The sequence below is a fragment of the Erinaceus europaeus genome, chromosome 16 (genome assembly GCF_950295315.1).
Source record: "Erinaceus europaeus chromosome 16, mEriEur2.1, whole genome shotgun sequence".
NCBI lineage: Eukaryota > Metazoa > Chordata > Mammalia > Eulipotyphla > Erinaceidae > Erinaceus > Erinaceus europaeus.
In genome coordinates, this window is record NC_080177.1 from 34,511,241 (window position 1) to 34,532,314 (window position 21,074).

At 38.9% G+C, this 21,074-nt stretch overlaps 2 protein-coding genes across 3 annotated transcripts in view; one reads left to right on the top strand and one right to left on the bottom strand.

Moving 5' to 3' along the window:
* Positions 1 to 21,074, bottom strand: part of JKAMP (JNK1/MAPK8 associated membrane protein) — a 415,429-nt gene that overhangs the window by 279,708 nt on the left and 114,647 nt on the right. The gene's annotated exons all lie outside the window — the stretch shown is intronic.
* The window catches only part of RTN1 (reticulon 1), a 227,706-nt gene that overhangs the window by 199,444 nt on the left and 7,188 nt on the right, over positions 1 to 21,074 (top strand). For both annotated transcript variants that reach the window (XM_007519258.3, XM_007519261.3), the window contains 2 exons: positions 19,084 to 19,291; positions 20,838 to 20,976. In XM_007519258.3, the coding sequence (XP_007519320.1) occupies positions 19,084 to 19,291; positions 20,838 to 20,976 (347 nt within the window). The remainder of the gene's footprint in view (positions 1 to 19,083; positions 19,292 to 20,837; positions 20,977 to 21,074) is intronic.

The window sequence follows — 21,074 nt, forward strand, 5'->3', positions numbered from 1 at the left end:
TTAGAGAATGGTGACGACAACATGGACTAGTATACATTTTGCACATAAGGCAGCTGTGAAAATGTTTAACATTTCATTCTTGTTATGTGTTTAGATGTCTCCAGTTTATTTGATATACACACTTGAAAGACAGCTATTGCTTGAAATACTATTTGGCTTAGCATAAAGACGGTTTTAGACTAAACTTATGAGTTTCTTTTATTTTCACCAGAAGTAGGTGCCATAAGATGACAGATTTTAAATTTTTATTTATATAAGATATGATACAAGGCATTACTTCATCACAGTACTGTGTGTTTTGTTGCCATTGACCTTCTCATTGAGAGGTTTAAAAAAGCAAAGGCATTTAAAATTAAAAGATAACTGAGACTGGCATAATTTTTCCATTGAAGATAATGATTAGCTATTGTGAAAATTAATTTAAAGTCATTGGTGGTCTTTTACCCTATTGACCTTTAGTTGTCTTTAGTATCATTTATTTCTTTTTTGTCAAACAGAACAAAGCCGTTATTTGAAAATTGACTAATAATTACTGGGTGGAAGATTTTATCAGCATATAAGAGATTGATGAGAAGCAATATATATTTTCTCCCCCTAAAACTTTTCTTTGAAACTAAATATTTGTTTAAAATTTCAGTGTATCTCCTTCACTTTAATTCTTCCACTTCAGAAGCGATTGTTTTTAGCCCTGGTGGCACATTAGTATTCACCTGGGAAGCTTTACCAAACACAAAGGATACTTGAACCCCGCCCCAGAGACTCAGATTCAGTTGGAGCAAGTATCACGTTTGACAAACAAACAAACAAACAAACATCTTGAACTAAGCTGAATACAGAATCAGAATTGAAGCCACTGAAACATAGTAATTCTTAGCCCAATCCATAGGCCAAGGGAGGTAGGTGGATTATACAAATAATGGAAATGGTGGTCAGGTAGAAAGAGCTGTGATTGCAATTTGACCAGGTTTAACATTGTTAGTAATGTCCTCCACAAGTATGAGTAGATGAAAGCTTTGCTTGAAAGAGGAAAACAAGACATGAGCTTCAAGTTGCCTCTATATTATTAAATATTACATGGAGAAATAGACTAGTGAATACTTGAATAATACTTGAAGCTACTGAAGCTAGTACAATGTGTCATAAAAACTAGTATACATGTAGAAGAACCCATAATAGTTTTATTAGTACAAGTGATTTCACTAAAAGAAAGAAGGCCTAAGGAAGGGGAGTCTGACATCCACTTTATCCCCTGTCATATAGATTCTGCTTCCAGTGTCTACAGAAAATGTTACTACAGCAAAATATTGGTTAATAAACCAAAGCCAGTGAAAATGACATCAGACTAAAACTATAATTAAAAAAATACATAAATAATAATCTTACATACTACAATACTATTATTGGGTACATTTCAGTTCTTGTATCATTTATACTTAATCTTCACAAATCCTATAATAAGTAATTTTTTAATTTTTATTTATAAAAAGGAAACACTGACAAAACCATAGGATAAGAGGAGTACAACTCCACACAATTCCCACCCCCAGAACTCCATATCCTATCCCATCTCCTTTTGTAACTATTTTATTTTATAAGTTATTTTCCAAGGTTTCTATCAAGACACATAGCTAATGATGCCAGAAGATGGATTTAATTCTAGACTGACTTAACAATGCTTCACATCTCATTGCTTTGCCACCCACCTTCTAGGTAGATGACTTTTTCCTCAGTGGCTTTCTAAAACTATAAATTACTTAGGTAATGATGATTGTGTGAGCTTAATCACACCTCACATTACATTGTTATCATTTTGCCAAGCATCTTCTCATTTGAGCTACTTAGTTTACTATTGGGCGGGGGGGGGGGGGGGGGATGGGGTTTAAAGAGGTTAAATAATTTGCCCAAAGTGTCTTCTAGTATGTAACAAAATGAGTAGTTAAAGGTGATACTTGTATATATACATACCAGGAAACAAAAAAAAAAATTGATCAACTTCAAATCCTGAAGTCTTTCCATCTCAGAACTTCACACCTCTTCCTAATACCAAGTTATAGGAAGTAAACTCTTATTCACCCTTCCCAAGATGTTTTCACATAGATTCTTTTAGAACCACGCACAATTTAACATCCAGGCAATGATCTTGAGTAGTGCCTGCCTTTGTTGTCATCATTATTATCATGCATGATCTCTAATTCTCCATATATTTTAGCTATGTGTTAGTCAGTGTCTTTAAGATTGAGACTTGAGGGAGCCGGGCAGTAGCGCAGCGGGTTAAGCACACAGTGGCTGGCATAAGGATCCTGGTTCAAGCCCCCAGCTCCCCACCTGTAGGGAGTTGCTTCACAGGCACTGAAGCAGGTCTGCAGGTATCTGTCTTTCTCTCCCCCTCTCTGTCTTCCCCTCCTCTCTCCATTTCTGTCTGTCCTATCCAACAATGACGACATCAGTAACAATAACTACAACAACAACAAGGGCAACAAAAGGGAATAAATAAAATTTAAAAAAAGATTGACTTGAGTTTATTATTTACTCTTATTTTATAGAGGAGAAGATTGAGGGTATTAAGGTTGGGAGGCCAGTAACTTACCCATGGACTTAACTCAGCCCCAAATGTAGGGCAAATAGATTCCAAAACCAACATTTTTAAAACTTCTCTACCATATTAGCTAAATCCAAATGGTACTGCACCAGGGAAACAGCCTTTGACTGCAAATGCTTATCACATACATATTGTTCATATAATACATATCATTCCGCCTGTCCTCCAAAGGATGCTTTTTCCATCCCAAATATGCTACTCAACAACAAATTTACCTGGCAGGATGCTTGGGTTGATGCATGTCTCATGCATGGGGCTAACAGTCCACTTCTGCTTTATTTTGTTGTGGTAGCATTCTGAGTTGTAGCTTCTCCAGCAAGTAAAATATTAAAGGATGGAACACTTTCCAGACATTATAACCTAGCATATTTATTGTTTTACTAGTGTTCTCCTGGCTTTTTCTTCAGGCTGATCCTTTCAGAAAGATGCTGATTCAAATTAGTTAAGCATCCCAGAAGACACAGATTTTTTTTAAAAAAAGTCTGTTTTAACCACAATAATTAATAGAAATCTTTTTTTTGAAAATGGCATTAGTAATAATAATTACAACACATACAGATAGGTGAACTAGTATCACCTTTTATAAAAATCAGCATTTCATTTAGAGTTAACATCATTAGAATGTTGTATAAATACTTCAACATAGATATTGTACCTGCAAACTCCCTCTTTATAAGGCCTAATGAGATCCAGTGGGAAAAATTGACATAACTGGGAATTTGGGGATTTTTTTTTAATGAAAAAAAACTTTCATTGTGCAGATAATATATCAAATAAGGTAGTTACTGAAATAAAACTCTTTCCACAAAATGTGTTGTCATTTTAAAAGCATCTTTATAAAAGAATATTTAAAAGTTTAGGAAGGGGGGTCGGCAGTAGTGCAGTGGGTTAAGCACACATGGTGCAAAGTTCAAGGATGGGTGTAAGGATCCCGGTTCGAGCCCCCGTCTCTCTGCCTGCAGGGAAGTCACTTCACAAGCGGTGAAGCAGGTCTGCAGGTGTTTATCTTTCTCTCCCCCCTCTGTCTTCCCCTCCTCTCTCCATTTCTCTCTGTCTTATCCAAACAACAATGACATCAATAACAACAATAGTAATAGCCACAACAAAGATAAAACAACAAGGGCAACAAAAGGAGAAAAAAACAGCCTCCGGGTACAGAAACCAGACCTTCAACCTTCTGCATCCCACAATGACCTTGGGTCCATATTCCCAGAGGGTTAAAGAATAGGAAAGCTATCAGCGGAGGGGATGGGATACAAAGTTCTGGTGGTGGGAATTGTGTGAGGTTGTACTCCTCTTATCCTATGGTTTAGTCAATGTTTCCTTTTTATAAATAAAAAATTTTTTTAAAAAAGCAGCCTCCAGGAGCAGTGGATTCATGGTGCTGGTGCACGCACCAAGCCCCAACAATAACCCTGGAGGCGAAAAATGTTTAAGAAGAAGTATAATATTTTTTTTCCTTAATAGTGATACATATACATTGTGAACATTTCCATTTACACAGAAGCTCAAATGAAATCCACACATTGCCCAAAGTCCTGCCATCTAGAATTAATTAATACTTCTATGTGTTGAATATTGTCCAGTACCTCTATAATATGTGAAATAAAGCTACAAGACTAGTTGGGCAAAAATAAAAAATCAGTTTTTATGAAACAAAATTGTACCTATGTCGGAAGTCGGGTGGTGGTGCAGCGGGTTAAGCGCAGGTGGTGCAAATTGCAAGGACCGGCTTCCCACCTGCAAGGGAGTCGCTTCACAAGCAGTGAAGCAGGTCTGCAGGTGTCTGTCTTTCTCTCCCACTCTCTGTCTTCCCCTCCTCTCTCCATTTCTCTGTGTCCTATCCAACAACAACGACATCAATAATAACTGCAACAATAAAAAAGGTCAACAAAAGGGAATAAATAAATATTTAAAAAATAATAGTAATAATTTAAAAAGATCGTACCTATCTCAAAAAAAAGTATTTAAGATGATTAAACTGGAAGAATTGCTGACCTTCAAATGCATAATTACTATATGAGCTACTCCAAAAATTAAGAAAAAGATATAATAAACATCAGTAGGTTAGCATCATTTTAAAATTAAATTTTGGTGTAGGTGGACTCTAGTGTCTAACTTAAACATTTTTAATTTAATCTAACTTTATTAGTGAGTTAATGATTTGCAAGATTATAAAATTACAGTGGTATTGTTCCACCACTAAAGAAAGTAGTTCCACCTGCTCTCACCCAGTGATAGCCACCATAGTAATTAACTTTTTTTTTTTAAGAAAGGGAGACATTAATAAAACCATAGAATGAGAGGGGTACAATTCCGCACAATTCCCATAACCCGATCTCCACATCCCATCCCCTCCCCTGATAGCCTTCCCATTCTATATCTCTCTGGGAGTATGGATCCAGGGTCGTTGTGGGTTGAAGAGGGTGGAAAGTCTGGCTTCTGTAATTGTTTCCCCGCTGAACATGGGCGTTGACTGGTCGATCCATACTCCCAGTCTGCCTCTCTCTTTCCCTAATAGGGTGGGGCTCTGAGGAAGCAGAGCTCCAGTACACATTGATGGGGTCCTCTGTCCAGGGAAGTCTGGTCAGCATCTTGCTGACATCTGGAACCTGGTGGCTGAAAAGAGTTAACATACAAAGCCAAACAAATTGTTGAACAATCATGGACCTAAAGACTGTAATAGTGCAGATGAGGTGTTGGGGGTATTCCCTGCATGCTCTTGTGTACTTCTGCTTTCAGGTATATATTTTTCCCCTAGTTTATGGGCACGTGTGAACCTATGCTCTATCTCAGGGGACCTGGACTATATCTAGGTTTGGGGACTTTATTGGGGAGAGGAACACCTGGAATGGAATTAGAGAATACTATGAAAGGAAAGGTCTCACCCGAGTGATGAAGCTGAAGGGTTGTCATTCCACACGTGAAGTCTCTGGTCACAGTCTGAAGTGCAGCATGCTGGGGTGGTTCTCGTGTTGATTAGATTGCGATCTGTGAATACAATATTTTATTTGAATTGAGAGCAGTCCTGGAACCTTAGGGTGGGGCCCACTTTTCTGCATGCTGCTCGCAATTCAAATCAAGTAATTAACTTTTTTAAAAGACAGATCATGTGTATGAAAATTTGACAGAATTGATGATCTAGAGCCACATGTTCAAAAATTGTGATTTTTCTCAATTTTTATGGGTTCATTTATATTTCATTAAAAACAATACTATTCCTAATCTCTTACTAAGTCATAACAGGAATTGTGGAATAAATTTCTGTCATATCAACAGGATCTTTCTTTGTCATTTTAAAAAGTTTTCTTTTTTAAATTTAAAATGTATTTTTTTAATGTGTCAAACAGAGAGAAATTGAGAAGGAGAGGAGATAGAAAGGGAAGAGAGAGAGACCTGCAGCACTGCTTCACCCCTTGTGAGACTTTCCCCCTGCAGGTGGGGACCTGGAGCTTAACCAGGTGTGCCACTGCCTGGTCCCAAAAATAATTCTTTAAAAGTCACTTTCTGCCCAGGTGAAACAATATTAGTGCTTGGATAACTACAGTCTAAATTTTTTTTCTGCCCCCCCCCCCACCCCAACCCTAGTCTTTTACTTTGGTGCGATACACTAACTCCAGTCCAGGTTCTGCTTACTGTTTTCTCTTCTGATCTTGTTGTTCAACGTCCAAATTTATTGTGCATATTCAAAAAAGGATAAAATTGTTAGGAGTTTTAGAGTTTGGATGTAGAGTTAAATTGTTACTGTTTATATTTGAGCTCTGTTTTTAAGTTAAATCTAAGCAAAGTTGTCTTGGTATATCACAATCAAATTTCTAAATTCTTTATTTTCTTTGTTGTTAAAAGGGCTTAGGAACAATTCAAACATACTTACAAGTTCTTTGCCCAAACTAGTGTTAATTCTGAACACTGAAAAGACAACTATAACAGGTTTTAATATTCAGAATGTATTGTAGTTTCATTTCACAATGTGTGTGAGTCATATATTACCTTCAGATCAAATCTAGTGGTAACAGGTGCCAAGAAGAACATTTTTGTTTTGTTGTCACTTGAACTTCACCTCTCTGGGCCTAGGTTTTCAGAAAGAATAAGGCAAAAGGATAAAGGGAAAGACACCATATTTACATCAGAACTTCCCCCAGTGCCATGGGGGCTGGGATTAAATTTGCATGACAAAGCAAGTGCTTTCTTGGATGAGCTTCCTTACTGGCCTAGGATAAATATTTTGCTTAGGGAGTCCCTGGCAGTAGGCAGCAGGTTAAGCGCACTTGGATCAAAGCGCAAGGACCAGTATAAGGATCCCGGTTCCAGCCCCTGGCTCCCCACCTGCAAGGGAGTCATTTCACAGGTGTTGAAGCTGGTCTGCAGGTGTCTTTCTCTCTCCCTCTCTGTCTTCCCATCCTCTCTCCATTTCTCTCTGTCCTATCCAACAACAACGACATCAACAACAACAATAATAACTACAACAATAATTTAAAAAAAAAACACACCAAGGACAACAAAAGGGAAGTAAATAATAAAAATTTTTTTTTAATATTTTACTGACTAGACTAACAAGGGCACATTTGATTATGATTCTTTTGCTTTATATTCTTTTAGTGCCAGAAACATTTTGCCTTTACAGTCTTGACAGTTTGTAAATATATTCATTTTTTAAAATACCCAGCAGCTGTGTAACTTCATAGGTTTTTTTATTCCATATATAATAATGAATTTTAAGAATATGTGGCCCAGACTTAAAGACTTAGTGACTAATTTTGACAAATGACCAACTAACCAAGTGAGTTTTAGATCTTGATCTGATCACAAAGCTTAAGGAAAGAAAATGCACACCAAGACATTCATTACTCAATAACCAAAAATTTTCAGTGTGCCTCCCTCAAGTATTATCCCCAAATCATCTTTCTTCCCTTGTGATTTTCTTCCTTTGTTATGAGTTACCCTATAGAGTAGCTCACAGGAGATGATCCCAAGTGTGAAACCTCAAAGCAAATGTATCCATTTGCTGGAGACCTGCTGCAGGTAGAAGTGGCTCTACTGATTTAAATACTGGGCTCTCATGTTTCCTTTCCAGGCCAGAACCACTAAATCAAGGTAACAAAAGACCTGTGTGCCATTGTGTTAACTCTGCAGCACAGAAAGAGTATTGTCTTCCTGATTAGAACTAATTAGCAGAGGGACCAGGTGTTGCTCAAGCATACATATAGCAGTGTTCAAGTACCTGGGTTCAAGCCCCAGGTCCCCACCTGCAGGGGGTAAGTTTTATGAGTGGTGATGCTTGCTGAAGGTGCCTCTCTTTCTGTCTCCCTGTCTGCCACTTTCTTCTCAGTTTCTATCCCTATCTAAAAAGTGGGGGGGAGGAATTAAAGAATGATTAAATTTATTAAAAGAACTAGCAAAGAGAAAACAGATTAGCTGATAGGAAAACAGCGGGAACGGGCGGTAGCACAGCGGGTTAAATACAGGTGGTACAAAGCAAAAGAACCGGCATAAGGATCCCGGTTTGAGCCCCGCCCCCCTCCCCACCTGCAGGGAAGTCACTTCACAATAGGTGAAGCATGTCTGCAGTTATCTGTCTTACACTCCCCCTCTCTGTTTTCCCCTCCTCTCTCCATTTCTCTCTGTCCTGTCCAACAAGGATGACATCAGTAACAACACCAATAATAACTACAACAATAAAACAACAAGGGCAACAAAAGGGAATAAATAAATAGTAAAAAAAAAAAAAAAAAAAGGAAAATGCAATATAGTCTTCAAAACTGAACTGTAATTATGTAGACAAAAACAATGTTATAAATAAATAAGCTGTGTCTAAGTTCAGGCTAAATAAACAAATGGGAAAAATGGCAAATCCTGCAGAAACGTAAAGCTGATTTTACCTTCAGTCCATTCTGAAGGGGAATCATTAGAAGCCCATGTTTGTTTTTGCCTCCCATGTAAGAAAAGTGACGGAGATTGCTGCTACCTCTGACTTCAGCAGTCAAGTCTTTCATTTTCTTTATTCCACTAAAACTAATAGCATGAAGAATCATCTGAGTGGATTAAATATTGTGCTCTCTTCTTTTTTTAAAGAAGAGATTGACTTCCTTTTATTTATTCTGTTCTATTGACTAGAGCCCTGCTTAGTTCTGGTCTATGATGGTGCCAAAGACTGAACCTAGGACTTCTCATGCCTCAGATGCAACAATGTGTTGCATAACCCTTTCTCTGCAATCTCCTCAACTCTAAATGCTATGCTCTTTTACTGTCTTCACAAAACATCAGGCTTACATATGTCCCCTTTTAAAACTGCACCAGAACAATTTAAATGTCGGGAAACAGTGTCAGCATATTTCTCTTGACAGTCACATAAGCTGTATTTAGGGATTGAGAAAGAAATGCCAGAAAGTGGATTTCTTGTATATCAACCAAAGTCCTACCAGTTTCTCTTCTGAGCTCAGGGCTCCTAGATTGCCATTTAAAGTTTTGCTTTATGTAAGAGATGCTTTCATGAAAAATGAGTCTCATGGATCAGTTGACTAAAAGATGTCATCTATGAAGGATACTGTGTATGTTTAAAGTATTTTAATACATCCATTTCCATTAGGATTCTCCTGTTTGATGGTAAAATGAGATAAATTAAAAATAGGGGAGGTAGCTACTTTTATTTCATTTATTTTAATTTTTACCAGAGCACTGCTTGGATGTGGCTTATGGTAGTACTGAGGATTGAACTTGGGATCTTTGATGCCTCAGGCATGAAAGTCTTTTTGCATAACCATTTTGCAATGGGAAGATAGTCATACATAACACATTGCTGTTTCATATTATATACTGATTCCACCACATTTTGCCTTACAAATAAAATATGAACCATTGCAACACTATCTTTTCAGCTCATACATTTTAAACAAACTTTCTAAATATTTCAACCACTATTAAATCATATAATTGAATATATCTAGGATAGTTTCTCAGACCAAAAAGTTTTGAACTTCAGCATAATTCTTTTTTTTTTTTTGCCTCCAGGTTTATTCTTGGGTCTAGGTGCCTGCACTATGTGTCCACTGCTCCTGGCAGACATTTTTTCTTTTTATTGGATAGGACAAAGAAATTGAGAGAGGAGGGGGAGATAGAAAGGAAGAAAGACACCTGCAGCCCGGCTTTACTACTTGTGAAGCAACCCCACTACAGGTGAGGAGCCGTGGACTCGAACCAGGGGCTCAAACTGGGGTCCTTTGTGCGGGTCCTTGGTACTATATGCGCTTAACCAGGTGTGCCACCGCCCAACCCCCATAGGCCTTTCTTTCTAGAAATTTTACATGAGTTTATTTCTAGAGATGAGGAAATAGAGTAATGATTATGCAAAACAACCTTTATGTCTGAGGCACCAAAGTCTTAGGTTTAATTCCTGGAACCACCATAAACCACAGCTGGCGGGTACTTTGGTAAAAAAAATAATATATATATATTTCATTACTGATTCAAAGTTTGGACCAGTCCTCCTGTGTTTTGTCCTCTGTTCTTGGTTGGATTGTGGAAAATGTGGATAGCACTGATTTTAGCATGTGAGATTAGGATTTTTAACTTCTATCAAATGTGCCAGTACAATCTTGACTGAATTCACTTTAAGTCAATTCCAGGCAGCCTGCATCATGTCCTCCCACCTATGATTTGGGGAATAAAATGACTTCATTCCTAATCCCATGAAATTGTTAGGATTCACTACTATTTTTAAAGCCAATGCATAGCTCCTTTGTTTTTAGCAAAGTAACTTGAATTTTTATAGCTGAAAAAGCAGTACAGTAGTTTATTTGTCCTTGCCAGTATCCTTAAACTCTGGCCGGATCTTTCTGCCTTAATAGACTAATGAGGGAGTCGGGTGGTAGCGCATTGGGTTAAGCGCTGGTGGCACAAAGCGTAAGTACTGGCATAAGGATCCCCACCTGTAGGGGAGTCAGTTCACAAGTGGTGAAGCAGATCTGCAGGTGTCTATTTTTCTCTCCCCCTCTCTGTCTTCCCCTTCTCTCTCCACTTCTCTGTCCAATCCAACAGCAACGACATCAATAACAAAAACAGTATTAACTACAGTAATAAACAAGGGCAACAAAAGGGAATAAATAAATATAAAAAGAAATTATTAGTAGACTAATTAAAGAAGATAAAGTCTATACTTGTACTCAAAGATTGCTTGGGGTGATTTGTTGCAGTTATACAATTATTTTTTTTTTTTACATTTTTTATCTTTGAGTCTTCAGGAAATTTTTCTCAAATGCCTGTTTTTCTGGAATGGGTACTAGAAAGCTTCCTACACAGGTTTACACAACTTTATGCAAAAGTAAAAAGTGAAAAAACAGCATTTACAGAGCAGATTGAGAACCTTGAAATGTTCTTCTCTGATCACACCATCACTTCCTACCCTTCCCACTGAAGCAACACAGCTCTGCACTATTTGCCAGCACCCTGACCATGCATATAGGTTCTCACCGTGAGCTGTTAACCATTCTCCCAGGCTGACCCAACCTATTGGTTGTTTTTTTAAAAAAATATTTATTTTATTTATTTATTCCTTTTTGTTGCCCTTGTTGTTTTATTGCTGTTCTTGTTGTTGGATAGGTCAGAGAGAAATTGAGAGAAGAGGGGAGACAGAGAGGGGGAGAGAAAGATAGACACCTGCAGACCTCCTTCACCGCCTGTGAAGCAACTCCCCTGCAGGTGGGGAGCGGGGACTCGAACTGGGATCCTTGCGCCTGTCCTTGTGCTTTGTGCCACATGCACTTAACCCGCTGCGCTACCGCCTGACTCCCAACCTATTCCTTTTAATTCTGTTTTCTTGGTCTTCAGTTCCTGTCATCATACTGCTTCTGCCAATTCACAGCCCCATGCCAGTTCTTCCACCAGCTGATCATGACACCCATCCGTGACACCCCATTGCCTGGAAGCATTAGGGACCTCTGACTTTAACCAGACCCTTTCTACTCTTTGTCAGTAATTCTACTCAATGCTTTTTGGACCTTTACTGTAATTTTTTAGATCAGCACTGCCCAATATAAATATAATATGGGCCACATATATAATTTATTTTTTCTCGTAGTCATATTAAAAAGTAGAGAGAAAAATAATTTTTATAATATAACTTAATCCAACATATGGGCATTTGCCTTTCAACAACAACAAAACGAAAAGAAAAAAAAAGAAAAAGAAAAGAAAAAAGAAAAATCGCTGTCAAATGTATTAATGAGATGCTTTACTTCCTTCAGGTACCAAGTCAGAAATTCAATATGTAGTTTACACTTGCAGCATATCTCAGTTGAAACTAATCAAATTTTAAGTGCTCACTAGTTGTGTGCAGTTAGCCAGTGCTGTAATTGAACAACATAGGTTTTCACTCCTAATCTCACTAAGCCCTCATTTTCAGTAAGACACTACAGGGGGAAAGAAAAAAAAGACTTTCTAGGGAAAATTTAAATAGATCTACCTCAAATCACTTCAAATTGTTCTTTTTCCTACCTCAACATGTATCTGTAGTCACATCCTTACTTTCTCAAAATTATTCTGTCACCCCTACAATTCTTATCCTTTTGAAATGAAAAATTCTTAGACTGCTGGTGGACACCAGTTTCCGCATTCCAGTACCCATTCCAGCGGGCTCTGATTGTAGCCAACCTGCTCTCACCTTTATTGTCAGCACCTTGATGGGCTTTTGTTTGTAACCAATCAGCTTGTGCTGCACCCAGTTTGAAACTGATAAAAGCTGAGTGTTGGGGAACAAGCTTGTGCAGGTCTGGTAGGACTCGGCCTGTAACCTGCTAACATTAAATAAACATAACTCCCTGCCCTCCATGTGGCCTCAGGTCTTGTTCTTTGGCTACTTTTTTGAGCTATATTATGCAATCTTTATTACACCTTATTTAAAAGAAAGAGCCACAAATAATTCCATCATGTCCCCGTCATCTCTAAAAATTTTCTCCATCATCTCTTTCCAGAGTTCTCACTCCTCCTTTTCCACTAACATTTCCAGGTTTTGCTAAACCTAAAGTTCTGCAAGTTGCTACTGCTCCCCAAAGTACCATTCTATTCATCGTACTATTCTGTTACCATCACCTACTCTGCCTAACCTTTCTGTAATAAATATGGCTTCCACCCTCACTACTAACACTGCTTTCAGCCAAGTTATGAGTGACTGTCCAATCTCAAGTCCTTTCTTAGTTCTCATTTCTCCTCTTGCATCTGCAGCATCCCCTCACTACTGGGAATTTCCCTTCTCCTTGACTGTCACAACTCATACTAGTATGTATAGTGAATTTAACACACAGGACTGTTTTTATATCTCCAGTTATTATTTTGAATCTAAGAGTATGGTTCACCCTAAATTGTACCCATTAGTCTTACCTCTCTTGGAAATTTTCTCCACTCTCGTGGCTCTGACTATCATTTCTACTTAGACTACACCCAGATATAAATATCTGATTTTATTTACTAATGGTTAGCCTTGCATTCCCAATTACCCGCTATGTATACTTACTTGAAAACTGTTGGGATATATGTTGCTGGGCATTTTAACTTAGGACTACTGTGTCAAAGCCTATGAAAACCAATCTATTTCTAAACTTAAAAGTATTGTGTGTAACTGTCAGCCACATATCATCCCTGACCGCTGTGTCACTGCTGCCCCAAGCTGTGTCAAAATGTTTTACCTCTGTAAAGAACTTATAAGTATTTTTTTTTAATTTTAAGTGTCAGTTTTTTTTACAAGCCAGTACACCCTCAGACTTCCTATTTCTGTCAGTTTCCCAATGAAATGTTGCTTTCACTGTCAGTTAACTTTTCCTTTTTTTCCTCCCACAACTAATTAGTCACCATTCTTATCTACTAATCCTTCATAATATTTCCCTTTATCCTATTTCCTTAACAAATAATTTAACATGCAAATCATCCCACAACCTCTTTATCAATGCCAATATTATCCCTTCCTTGAACTCATTAAGTTTTACCAACTTCAGTAATTCAAGATTTATTGACATTAGTTCAGCATTTTTTTTGAAATGAATGCCCAGTTTTCCCACTTAGATCTTAAAGTTCCTTTAAAAAAGGGATAAAAATTTATTTATTTATTTTTGCCTCCATGGTTATTGCTGGGGCTCAGTGCCTGCACTACGAATCCACTGCTACTGGAGGCCGGCTATTTTCTCCCATTTGTTGCCCTTGTTGTTTATCATTGTTCTTCTTGTTGTTACTTTTATTGTTGTTGTTATTGCTGTCGTTGTTGTTGGATAGGACAGAGAGAAATGGAGAGAGGAGGGGAAGACAGAGAGAGAGGGAAGAGAGAAAGATAGACACCTGCAGACCTGCTTCACCGCCCATGAAGCGACTCCCCTGCAGGTGGGGAGCCGGGGCCGAACTGGGATCCTTAACGCCCTGCGCTTGCGCCACGTGCGCTTAACCCACTGCGCCACCGCCCGACTCCCTAGATTTAAGAATTTATCTTGCTAGCATGATGGTTGTGCAAAAGAGACTCTCCTGCCTGAGGCTCCAAAGTCCCTAATTGACTCCCCTACACCACCATACACCAAGAGCTGAACAGTGCTCTGGTGAAAAAAAGGAATTGATCTTGCTTTCACTAATCAACTCACAATTTTTTAAACTCTTGGCTTCCATCCTGTTGAATACTTGATAAGATTTATTGTGAAACTTAAATATCTGAAGGTACTTTGAACAAATCAGAATCTATTACCCAGAATCAACATTACATTGGTTTGATATAAATCTTGTGTTAATTATCCTGCAACTTTATCACGTCCCAGGTCAACACAACATGTAGTTACTTAGTTTATTCAAGAAGAGCCTTGCTCAGACTGGCTGCACAAGTATGTGAGAATCAGAAGGCTTTTCTAGAGGGCTTGTCATCTTTAGCAACTGTTAGGCAGTTGGTTAAATTGGGATTCACTTGAAAATAGCACCTCTTAGGCTGGGGAGACAACTCCCAGTTTCAATACCCAGTACCATAAACCAGAGCTGAGTAGTGCTCTGGAAAAGAAGAAGGAGGAGGAGGAAAGATATAGAGAAGAGAGAGAAGAAAATAGTTCTGGACAGGAAGACTAATTAGCATAATGAGTATGCAAAAGACTTTGATGCCTGAGGGTCCGAAATCCCATGTTCAGTCCCTAGGACCACACCATAAAACAGAGCTGAGTAATACTCTGGTGTAAAAGTAAAATAAATAATAGCAATTCTATTTCTTTACTTGAGAAATATTTTCTTTTTTTTTAAATTAGTGATTTAATAATGATTAACGAGATTGTAAGATAATGGGTATAATTCCGTACAATTCCCACCACCAGAGTTTCATATCACATCTCCTCGATTGGAAGCTTCCCTATTCTTTATCCCTCTGGGAGTATGGACCAACATTCTTTATGGGGAGCAGAAGGTGGAAGGTCTGGCTTCTGTAATTACTTTTCTGCTGAACATGAACATTAGCAGATTGATCCATACCCACAGTCTGTTTCTATATTTCCCTAGTGGGGTAAGGTTCTGGGGAGGTGGAGTTCCAGGATACATTGGTGAGGTCATTTGCCCAGAGAAGTCAGGTCAGTGTAAGGGTAGTATCTGCAAGTTGGTGGCTGAAAAGCATTCAGATATAAAACAGAATGAATTATTTAATAATCAGGAGCCTAAAGGTAAGTGTATAGCAGATGAAATTTGGGGTCTTCATGTTGGGAAAAATCTAGGAAGTCTATTTTAGGTATATTCCAAGAGGCCCATGACTTTACTAATTGAGAAATATTTTCAAGGTCCCCTGTGCCCCTTTACTTCCAGGGGTGAATCAGACTACCTTCCCTACCTAGCACTACGGAATACTTTCTTTTGCACATGTTTGCTACATGAATCTTTGGGTGTCATAAAACAGATTAGAATTTGTGTGTGTGTGTGTGTGTGTGTGTTTACTTTTTAAGAAATCATTTAGGGGGTCTGGGTGGTGGCACACCTGGCTGAATGCACATGTTAGAATGTTCAAGGACCTGGGTTCAAGCCCCTGGTCCCCACTTGCATGGGGAGAGCTTCACAAGTGGTGAAGCAGGGCTGCAGGTGTCCCTCTGTCTCTCTCCCTATTTCCTCCTTCCTCTCAATTTCTGGCTGTCTCTATACAATAAATAAAGATAATTTAAAAAAATCATTTAGGGACTGGAGATAGCACAATGGTTATACAAAAGACTGTTGCCTGAGGTGCTGAAGTCCCAGGCTCAACCACAGGTACCACCATAAACTAGAGTTGAATATTGCTCTGGTTTAAAAATAATAATAGTGATAGTAATGATTAAATAATTTCTTTTCATTATCCGGCCCCTTAGTACTTCTTGCTCAATAAATGCTGGATAAATCAATACAGGTAAAAGAAGTAGCACTTCTGGTAATGATGATATTTTAGTCTCCTTTCAACTCTCCTCTTTTTCATAAGACAGGATATATACTAGGAGGTCCAGTTCTCCAGGGCCTGTTGATCCCATTAGTTTAGACTTCAGGTCACCTCCGTTTGTTGTCTCAGATTCATTTAAACCTGCGGGAACCAAGCTTCTATAGACATCCCTTCTTCCATTTCGATCTTCTACCCTCAGAGCACCAGGGGTTTCTTTTCGATCTGCTCCCTAAAAAAAAAAGGTCTTTCTCCCTGGGTCCATGCTCCCAGAGGGCTAGAGAATGGGAAGGCTATCATGGGAGAGGGTGGGTTATGGGGATTGGGTGGTGGGAATTGTGTGGAGTTGTACCCCTCCTACCTTATGCTTTTGTTCACTAATCCTTTCTTAAATTAAAAATTTAAATAAAAAAAAAAAAAGGTCTTTCTTATCAGTCAACAGACTTTTCTGGAAGGAAAATGCTTTAGTGAAGTCATTCAAAACTGGCTGTAAATAATAAGCTAATTATAATGAATTATCCCGTACTGAAATTTCCCAAGAAATTAATTTCTAGTGCTAGTAGAATGCCAGTGTGGCTGGAAGAAGAAACTTTGAGCAGCAGTTATTTTCCTTGTCCTGGAAATCTATTTGTTGAACTGTCCCTATGCAAAAGAAATCTAAAATAAACTTTGTTTTACCCCTAAATATGCTTGGAGCCATATTATTGGGAGACCAGGTAGTGGTTGGTGAGTGGTGAATAGTTGTGGCTGGATTGCAAATCAAAAGTAATTTTTTTTCTCCAACTTCAGATTGCTGGTGCACCCTCAGCCTGTTTATCAAAAAATCCCCTTCCACGAATGCCCTAACTTACTTTTCAGCCTACCTTCTGAAAGTCTGCGGCTAATACTTAGCTCTGCAACAGTCTGTGCATTCCCTTAAAGCTTAGAGTCTCTAGGTTACTTCACCTTTCCCGTACTACTCTTGCAGTTAGTTCTGTACCTGTATTTAATGAGTGCATTTCTCTGCTCTTTTCAACCTGAGACCATTTATTTTGAGTATGTGGAGGAACCTGTAGAGCATTATGCTAGGTGAAATAAGTCCAACAGAGAAGTCAGCACTGTATGGATCACTTATATATGAAATCTAAAATAATAATAGTTCAGCCTTGTTGGAATAGACAGTGGAAAAGTGGTGACTAAGGGTGGGGGAGGGACTGTTGGGGAGATATTGGTCAAAGTGTACATGTTCAAAAGTAACAGACGAGAAAAGCCCTAGGCTAAAGCACAGCACAGTGATTAAGTCAATATTACATGTTCTTCAAAGTTGCTACAAGATTAGATCCTATTACCAAAAAAGAAATGATGAATATGTAACTTGACAGGTATTAACTGACACTATAGTGGTAATTACATATATTAAATCAACACATTGTACAGTTTACACTTATACAATGCTACATGTTAATTATACCCCAATAAAAACGCTACTTGCCTAATTAGGAGATGAACATGTGTACATTCTTCATCAAGACTTGTATGCTTTTTTTCCCCTTCATAATCTGGTACTTGGAGTATTTGAAATATTAGTGTTTTATAACACAACTTAAGCACTGTTTTCTTTTAATTTTTGTTTTCTAACTGCTTGAGGATAGCAGCTGAATGATAGACATAATATAGAGTTTATAATATACAAAGCTAGTATTCTAGATTTTCAGACTCACAGGATGTAAGCAAGTGAACCATACAGTATAAAATGGTTTAATTCAAACGCCAATTGCAGAGTTCTTGAAACAGCTATTAACCCTTCAGTTTTGCTCAATTTGAAGACAGACCACATGTATTCAGAAGGCTTTGGCATTGGCAGAGTCTCCTGGACCTGCTGCCATGCTTCTTAAGGCACCACTTCTCCAGAAAGTCTATTTTCTTTTTCTTTTAAAAAATTTTTATTTATAAAAAGGAAACACTTGACAAAAAAAAATAAAATAAAAGGGGTACAGCTCCACACAGTTCCCACCACCAGAACTCCCTATGCCATCCCCTTCCCTGATAGCTTTCCTATTCTTTATCCCTCTGGGAGTATGGACCCAGGGACATTATGGGGTGCAGAAAGTGGAAGGTCTGACTTCTGTAATTGCTTCCCTGCTGAGCATGGGCATTGACAGGTCGATCCATATTCCCAACCTGTCTCTCTCTCTCCCTAGTGGGGTAGGGCTCTGGAGAAGTGGGGCTCCAGGACACATTGGTGGGATCCTCTGTCCAGGGAAGTCTGGTTGGCATCATGCTAGCATCTGGAACCTGGTGGCTGAAAAAAGAGTTAACATATAAAGCCAAACTAATCATGAACCTAAAGGCTGGAATAGCTCAGATGAAGAGTTGGGCGTCTCCATTTTGTAGATAGTTAATAGGCTAATTTTAATTATATTCCAAGGGGCCCATGACTATACTATTTTTTTTTCCTGAGCCTGACATCTGATAATGCAGATGGGTCCCAGTTATTGTCTTGGGGAGATAATGTGATGGCTGGAAAAAGGACCAGAAAGCTGGATCAGGGAAGAGAGTAGCTCCCAAATATGGGGGAAAGTGTATAAATATGGTTGACTGTAAACCCCATCGATTTGAGTCTATTTTCATTGCTGCCTGACCCTCCGCAGCTATAGGGACATTTGTATGACTGGTGTGCACATACATCTACAGGCCACATGGAAGCAGAATTGTCGGCAGGACATCAAGTGTATACATAATTAATACTATCCAAAAGAAAAGAACAAATAACTTCAGAACTTTCTGAAAATTTCAATCTTCTCTCAAAGTCTTGTCACTTGGGCTACTGCAGAAGTTGTACCCCTGAGAGGTACTCTGATCAATATGGCACCCAGATATTCAACTGCCTTTTATTAACTGTGAATTTATGGCCTGTTCTCTGGGAAGGAAGAGTCTTCCAAAGCAAAATGAAATGGCAGTAAGCATCTCCCTATCCTGTGTTTAGTGTTTAGGAATCCAAAAGCCAGGTGAGAACAGTGAATAGCTGTGGCTTTGCAGAGTGACCACAGCAGCACCCCTAGTTTCACTGCCAGTGTTAGGTGATGCGTGCGTTTGTGTCTTCTCTTCGCAGCCATTGACCTGCTGTACTGGCGGGACATCAAGCAGACTGGGATAGTGTTTGGGAGCTGCCTGCTGCTACTCTTCTCCCTGACCCAGTTCAGCGTTGTGAGCGTAGTGGCCTATCTGGCCCTTGCCGCGTTGTCAGCCACCATCAGCTTCCGCATCTACAAGTCTGTTTTACAAGCCGTGCAGAAAACCGATGAAGGCCACCCTTTCAAGTGAGCCCTCAGATTATTCATTCTCTGCCTCATTTTAGCTCCTAGAGTCACTTTCATTCATGTATATCGGAGACCTAACCGATTTTCTAGAATCATGGTTAACACCTTTTTTGTTCTGTATGCATGCATACATTGTTTTCATTTTCTCTTACTTTTTTCTTTTTTGCTATCTGATAGGAAAGTCACTATCTTAATGTTTATTGGAGAGATGTTGTTTTTACAGACCACCTTGTCGTCTAATCACTGAGATTTCTGGTGAATTTTTGTAAGTCTGACTAGAAATGAGCACTAAGAGGAAGACAGTTTTTTACAAAGACAGTATACTAAGAGAACATATGAATTGGAGCAGAGGGAGGCATAAGCATTGCTTGCTTCATACCACTGGACTATTCCCCAGTTTCTTTTCCAATTCTATTGATAGATTACAAATAGCCTCTTCCCCCCACCACCACCACCACCAATCACTTAACACTTAACACCTTCCTTACCTAGATTACAAATAGCCTCTTCCCCCCACCACCACCACCACCAATCACTTAACACTTAACACCTTCCTTACCTAGTGCTGACCTAGGTGCAGGCTCCCCTACAGATGTCTTCACATCTTGTTGCTAAGGAACAGTTCTGAGTGCTCCCCAGGAACTCATTGGAAATGCCTTTGAGTCCTAGCTGGCTCACCTTTGCCAGCCTAGATTTATCTAGACAAATCAGTACTTTTCTAAAGAGGAGAAAAGTCCTAACATTTAAATCCCAAACCAAACACTGGTTTGCTCTTTTCATCTCATTTCCCAAAGATAGGTGAAAACTGGAAAACTAAGATTATCATCTGGGTAAATAACAATTCCCTCTTAAAACAGACAAGGGGGGCTGGGAAGAGAAAGGAAGAGTGAACTTCTCTGGGGTAACATGGCCAAATGGGAAAGTAGACTGATACACATTTAAGGATTTGAGGAGCCTGACTGACCTACCCAAGATCTAGGCTTTGCTATTTGGACTATGAAAAGTGCTCTCACAAGAAACAAGTAACAAGAATTTAAAAAATTCTTTATAGAACCTCTTAGCATTTTAATATGACCCAGGTCTTTTGAGTTTTCAGAGCTCTATAGATCAAACCTGGAAGTACTTAGAAAACTTAAATATGAACTTTTAAAGAGTTTTGATGATGAGCAATAATTGCCAGCTAGGATTTTCAGATTTTGCACTTATTTAAAAATTCAGCTGAGAAGAAATGAGGGCTTTCACAGTTACCTAGTAGGCCAGAGATATATGGGGAATTTAGCAAATCAGTTGACTTGGGACTACCTTTTCTTTACTTCCAGTCAGCTGTCACACTATAATGCCATTCTGGGGAGACAGAAATAGGTTATCCTACTAAAAGCCATGAGTCTTAAATTCTCCAGAACACCAGAAGTAAGTGTGTGTGGTGCCCACTGGCTAGATAACCACTCCCAGGGATGACTTGGCTTGGTATTCAGCAAGAGAAGGGAAAAATAGCTGTTTTGTGATTCCCTCTAAGGGAGTTCTGTTGGGGATGGTTTGTTGACAGGTCCTACTTGGAACTGGAGATCACCCTTTCTCAGGAGCAGATTCAGAAGTATACCGACTGCCTGCAGTTCTACGTGAACAACACTCTCAAAGAGCTGAGGAGGCTCTTCCTCGTCCAGGACCTGGTGGATTCCTTAAAAGTATGATTGTCTGAATCATTTGCTTGACAGTCTTTGAATTTTATTTATTCCTAAAGGTGCCATAATATAAACCACCACATGGTGGAGAATGCAAAGGA